This window comes from Thunnus thynnus, chromosome 3, assembly GCF_963924715.1.
Source record: "Thunnus thynnus chromosome 3, fThuThy2.1, whole genome shotgun sequence".
NCBI lineage: Eukaryota > Metazoa > Chordata > Actinopteri > Scombriformes > Scombridae > Thunnus > Thunnus thynnus.
The window spans coordinates 33,945,250-33,951,995 of record NC_089519.1 but is presented as its reverse complement, the minus strand read 5'-3'; the positions used below and the strand labels follow the sequence as shown (position 1 = coordinate 33,951,995).

General features: G+C 37.2%; 1 protein-coding gene across 1 annotated transcript; it reads right to left on the bottom strand.

The window, feature by feature from the left end:
• Nucleotides 1-2,896: 2,896 nt before the first annotated feature.
• LOC137180488 (uncharacterized) lies at nt 2,897-5,727 on the bottom strand. The gene is made up of 3 exons (XM_067585879.1): nt 5,331-5,727; nt 4,962-5,133; nt 2,897-4,067 (listed from the first exon to the last, which is right to left on the bottom strand). Exons 1-3 carry the CDS (start codon nt 5,725-5,727, stop codon nt 3,671-3,673), a joined length of 966 nt encoding a protein of 321 aa, XP_067441980.1. The 3' UTR covers nt 2,897-3,670.
• Between the last annotated feature and the right edge of the window lie 1,019 nt (nt 5,728-6,746).

Below are 6,746 nucleotides of genomic sequence, written 5' to 3'. Positions count from 1 at the left end.
TTTAATAATAATGCTTCAGACTATTCGGCCTCATTCCTTAGTCCCAACAGATTGATGCCCTTTGTGATGCTCCCCTGATATCAGCCTTTTTTGCGATATTTATGCACAACAATCAATAATTAATAATTGTTGAATTATTAATACATTTTCCAAAAATGATGATATAATTAATATTATTGCTTCAGACTAAATTCTGTGTCGACCTTTAAGGCCTAAAACATTACTGGTTTCGACTCAGTTGTTCTTTACATTTAAATTCATTTTATGATTTCATGTTAATAATACAATGTGTTCTAGTGCATCTATAAGCCAAATCATTATAACGGTATTTTAGGGTAAGTTTTATCAGTAGGGTCTCTCTCCCTGTCGGCCTGTTTTTTTCCTTTCATGAGGCTCCAACCTGACTGGACTTTACTCCACGTCTTCCTGCTCCTCTGTGACTTCTGTCTGCTGCAGCGACGACCTGCAAGTCTGAGACGTTCTCATACACTGGAGAAGAGTCCAACTGATGGGGAGAGATGACAATATAAGACTCAATGAACCTCAATCATGCAGTTTGCATACTGTTAGAATCTTTTAAATATTTTTAATAATAATGCTTCAGATTCAATTCTGTGTTGACCTTTAAGGCCTAAAACATTACTGGTTTCTACTCAGCAAGTTTAAATTCACTTTATGATTTCATGTTGATAAAATAATGTGTTCTACTGCATTTATAAGCCAAAATCATCATAATTGTATTTTAGGGTAAGTTCTGTCAATAAGGTTTCTCTCTCACCTCTCTAGTCTCTACAAGTTCATTTTGATCAGTGGTGGAGCTCCAAGTTTTCTTTTTCCTGGATTGAATCCAACAAGAACAAGAACTTTAACAAAATGAAATTTATGACTTTGAAAATGTTTTTATAAGAAAAGTAAAGAAGGATGTTTTCTTTATTGTTTTACCACATCCACAGACTCAAGAGAAGCAGAGGAATCAGCATCAGGACCACCAGAATCACCACGATGATACTAATTGTAATTACTGATTTCCCTAAAAATTGAGGCCGACAGAAAGTAGATATGGCTTATCAATAAGTGTAGTATACAGGTGTGTGTATGGGCGTGTTTGTATGTGTGTGTGTGATGTTTACAGTGTAAGCAGTTTTTTTACTTTTTAAATAAGCTGTTTCACTCACATTTCACATCAATAAAGATGTACTCAGATGTCCTCCTCCCCAGCTGGTTCTCAGCTGTACAGTAATACTCTCCAGAGTCAGAGGACTGGATGGAGCTGAAGACAAGCTGTGGTTCTTTACTGAGAGGTTGAGGGTCTGGATTTACATTCTTCTTGTACCAGGTGTGTTTAGCTGCTGGGTTAGCATCACTGCTACAGGTCAGAGTCACTGAACTGCCCTCCACTATCTCACCAGAGGGACTCACTGACACAGAAGAGGACTTTGGAGCATCTATAAAAGATATATTAACACAGATTATTTTAGGGTGATAATTACTACAGTGGCACATGATTTAAAAACAGCATCATGCATGTGGCAGCATCTGGAAACTTGAAGGTGGTCTGGTGAATGGATGAATAGTGGATATTGTATTAATGTTTTGCTGTCTCCTGTTGCTCTGCACGGCGTGTGAACTGTCTTGTGAGTGCTTATTTTGTTGTTATTGTCTGTCTGTAATTTTTAAGCATCATATCATTAGTTTCAGAACATCTTGCCATGGGACTGGAGTTGAAAATCAGCCAGCTGACTAACACAGAGATGTTGATTAATGTGTGTTGTCCTTATAAATAAATGAAATGTTGAACTGAAGGAAACAGAACTGTTAAATTTTACTTTTACAGCAGAAGAAAACATGCATGATCTGCAAAATGCTTTTTGGTTAAAAAAGTGCAAAGATGTTTACCAATATAAGCAGTTTTTTTACTTTTCAAATGAAATGTTTCACTCACATTTCACATCAATAAAGATGTATTCAGATGTCCTCTTCCCCAGCTGGTTCTCAGCTGTAAAGTAATACTCTCCAGAGTCAGAGGACTGGATGGAGCTGAAGACGAGCTGTGGTTCCTTACTGAGAGGTTGAAGGTCTGGATTTGCATTCTTCTTGTACCAGGTATAATTAGCTGCTGGGTTAGCATCACTGCTACAGGTCAGATTCACTGAACTGCCCTCCACTATCTCACCAGAGGGACTCACTGACACAGAGGGAAGCTTTAGAGGATCTGTAAGATGATATGATATGAACACATATTAACTTTAAGATGTGAATATTATCATAAAACAAAGTCTGTTTCATTTGCTGATAATTTATACTCTAACGACAATAATGGAGGCAGGAATAAATAAAAGAACGTATAAGAGAATACATTTTCAATTTTCTCTTTAATGTTTGATTATTACCACTGACCAGTGTACTGTCTCAGTTACTCACTGTCTTTCATGTAAGCAGATTTAGACTCCTGCTGGTGGGGGCAGATTGCTAATTATTAATCATTAATCAGTTGTCTTTTTCTGTATTTGTTTTTCCTCTCTCGGATTGTGTGTGTGTGTGTGTGGGTGCTGGGTTTCATAACACTGAGTGTTATTGGCCCTGTAGTTTCAGATAACTCTATCTGCCTCACTGTCACACATCTTTTTTGTTTTCTTCTATAAATCTTGCTGTCTCTACAAACATTCTGAAGACATTACGTTGCTCGGTATGGTGTCCCTGCACTTGAATACACTTACACACCTTCGCACAAGCCAGCAGGTTATTTAAAAAAAAACAAAAAAAAAAAACAAACAAACAATTGACATCATATTTTGGTCTGAGTAAAATAGTTGTGTTGATAAAAGTACAAAGTATAAATGAAAAGGTGTAAGAGGTAAAACTGGGTCTGACTTGTTGTAGACTATGTGGGTTAAAGTTTTTACTTGATGTGTTAGTGAAACATTGTAGAGAAAACTCACACACTGAAGGAGAGGGGAAAGACTTATATCCTGATAGAGCACAAGAATACTCGTCCTCAGGATTAATTGGATGTGGATGAAAATATATTTTTTTTCCCTTCATTAGCTGGCCATTCTTGTACCAGATATAGGAAGGATCAACAGGCAGCTGACAATTACTGTGACATGTCAGCTCTGTCCAGTTGGGATGCTGGTTGGGTGAAGATTTTCTAACATGCACTTGGAAGTCTGGATCTGTGAATAAAATACACAAATATCATTTCAGAATTAACTGTCAACATACAGCACATACAAGCAAATATTCACATGTGCACAGTAACATTTCCTCAATGATCTGAAACATCTGAAACTAACTGATCACAACGTCAAGAAATCAACCATTTATAACAAATGGTTATAAAGTTAGATTTGATGGAAAGGAACCTGCTCTTTGAGGGAGCTCTCAGAGAATCCAAGCAGTAATGAAGATTCTACTGAATAACCTTAATAATCACATAGATGAACATTAGATTTGAGAGAAATAAAGAATACCAAAAGCATAGCATATAATGAGGAGACTGGGGCAGCAGATGGTGTCAGCATTAGCATGTAAACAAAGTAATAGTAAGAAGTGTTGGGTTATAATGGAAGCACTGTCCACTTCTATCAATATGATGACCATTATTAGTCAGCTGGTAGCCAAGCAGCTGGTAAAGCTCTGTGCTCTGCCTGAACTAATGTTTTGTTCCATTTCAAATGAAAATGTTACCTGTGACAGTCAAAGTGACTCCAGGTGAACCAGTATATTTCCCTCCTGGTTGGTTTGTTATGAACCTGAACTTGTACTCAGCTGAGTCGCTCTCTCTCAGGTCTGTGATTCTCAGAGTGCAGTCGTTCTTATCACAGTGATACTGAACACGACCTGAATACTCTGAATCTGTACTCAGATTCACAGGGTCATTATCAGGCCCTTTAGTAAACCAGAATGTTTCCTTAATTTCAATATCATGGTCATTTATTCTGGATGGGTATATGTAGGTGCAGTTTATCTTCGCTGATGATCCTTTGAGGGCACAGATCTGAGTAGAAGAGTACATCACTCCCCAGTGACCCGCTGTAACACAGAACACAACAGAATCCACAACCAGACTCATAACAACATCAGAGAACAGACTTTAATCTGTCATGAAGGTCTCTCTGTATGTAAACCTGCTGAGATACTGCATGGGCCTCCTTCTTTCCACCTCAGAGAAGGACATGAGACTTATTTATGAAGCTTATGGCACCAACACAAGGACAAACATAAAGAGTGTTTTACACTTGAGTACCACAAAATGTAATTAATAATGCAATGTTGAAGTTTTTCATTTAAGTTCATGTGTGGATCAATACTTTAAAAAAAAACTGATGATTAATCTAGATACAGTTTGATAAAGGAAATGTATAATCATTAGATGTGGAGCCATGTATACTGTAGGGTTTCAAGTGATCTCATAGCTCTCTGGGAAATGTAGTATTTAGCATTACTCCTTTCAGTTAAGAATGCACTTGAATAAACTATAGAAATAAACTACATACATTTCACAGTGCATTTTTTCCTTTAAAGAACAACTTAACACCAGCTGAAACCTTGTCTTTACTGCCCTCTAGTGGTTTAAACTATAATGCTGAAGTGCACTCCAGGGTGTGTCAGTACACTGTGACAACACTGTTTGATGTGGTGACAGGTGCAACAGAACACGCTAATGCTGAAAAAGCTTGAGGCTTGATGTCTCCAACATTAAGCATTATGTGTGCATGACTGTTCCTGTATGTGTTTTTATCTTTGTAGCCTATAGCTGTCAAACATTATACAATATGCATGTCAGTGGTGCTTTAAAGGTTGTATTGATGTTGGGATACTTGCATCAGTATCCCAAGAGCTTAATGGGACCAGTACAGAGAGGGAAGTGATATCACCCAAATTTATGACACATTCAGTTATGATACATTAGCTAAAACACTCCACTAGATGGTGTAAAAGACTGTGAAGTAAACTCACACAGTGAAAGAGAGGGGAACTTCTCATGTCCTTTCACAGCACAGGAATAGCTGTCTGTAGAATCAAAGTTGCCTGAATAAGAATTAGATGTTTGTCCCGATATGTCCTGTCCATTCTTCTTCCAGATGTAGGAGGAACCATCAGATAGATGACAGCTGCTGTGACACTTCAGCTCTGCCCAAGAAGGATTGATTGTTAATCTGCTCACTTGCACCTGGAGATCTGTATATATGAATAAAGAAAAAAAAAAAGAAAAGACTTGATTTTAAACTTAACTGTCAACATTCACACATACAAGCACACACACACACACATACACTTGTGTTCACCTTTTGGAATTAAATTATTAAATCTTCAGATGAAAATGTTACCTGTGACAGTCAAAGTGACTCCAAGTGAACCAGTATATTCCCCTTCTGGTTGGTTTGTTATGAACCTGAACTTGTACTCAGCTGAGTCGCTCTCTCTCAGGTCTGTGATTCTCAGAGTGCAGTTGTTCTTATCACAGTGATACTGAACACGACCTGAATACTCTGAGTCTGTTCTCAGATCCACATACACATAATTACTGTCTTTTGTAAACCAGAATGTTCTCTCAACTTCAGTATCATTGTCTTTTACTCTGGATGGGTATGTGTAGGTGCAGTTTAGGTCCACTGTTGATCCTTTTAAGGCACAGATCTGAGTAGAAGTATAATTCACGCTCCAGCCATTCTGACCCTGTACCACTGTAACACAGAGCACATCAGAAACCACAATCAGATTCATAACAAGTTAAGAATCAGTGAATAAGACAAAGTGGATCATGGCACCAATATGATTTTATCTGCAGTCATTGTCATTCAAAGCTCCTCATCATGCATCAATCTAACTAGAACTGAACTGGAATACAGTATTTTATCAGTTGTTTATCATATTTTATCATTTGTTACTGCTGAGTGTTTCAGCTTTAGTCCATTCATTCTGCAAGTTTTTACTGTTGTTCTGCTTGTTTGTCGTAATTTTAAAAAAGCTAAAGCTGAACACCTGAAATGTGTCTCTTATGTTCATTTTCTTTATAATTTTCTTCATAATTCTTGTTAAAAATAATTTTTACTTTGACTTTTATTTCTGAATGAGCTCTGAGTGAACACAGGAGTATAAAAGTCCAAAGACAAACTGTTTTCTTTGAATTTACAGTATAAAGAAACAGTTTTAGATGCTGTTTACAGTTAATCTCTCTGTGCACTGAGACAGAACATCGTACAGTCTGAAGGTGCAGTGAAGGAACAAGAATGTATTGAACATGTGAACATTAATGCAGTTTTACTGAAAGGGAAAAGAAGAAGGAAATGAATCATTAGAGAGTCTGTGGTTGTCTTGGTTAGTTTCCTCTCTGTTAGTTCTTTGGTCAAGTTGCTGCTCAGTTAAGTGTGAAAACCACAAAGAAATACAGAACATGAAGTGAGGGAAACTTCTGAAAGCAGCTAAAATAAAATGTGTGACAATAAATTTTAACAGGAAGGGGCAACTGTTATAACTGTAACAGCTAAAACAGTTGTCCAGCTCTACAATACAGAGTGCAGAAATTACCAAACAGATTTAAAACATCATGATGAGATGAAATTCTCAGTGCATTGCTGTACCATCATAGAACTATGTATATATGCATATGCATGTATAAAAATATATGATTCTTACAATCCATGGAAGGAAGGTGGACAAACCTTATTAGCTAGACACCCCCACCACCACCACCCATGACACAGACACAGCTGAACATCTTAATATCATATTATTAAAGTGTT

Excerpts from the sequence above, each read along its gene's own strand:
- LOC137180488 (XM_067585879.1), bottom strand. The coding sequence starts at position 5,727 with ATGAATCTGATTGTGGTTTCTGATGTGCTCTGTGTTACAGTGGTACAG. Across the intron at positions 5,134-5,330 it reads AGTCACTTTGACTGTCACAG|AGCTGAAGTGTCACAGCAGC; the intron begins GTAACATTTTCA and ends CTTCTTGGGCAG. Across the intron at positions 4,068-4,961 it reads AAGTTCCCCTCTCTTTCACT|TCTGGTTGTGGATTCTGTTG; the intron begins GTGTGAGTTTAC and ends TGTTGTTATGAG.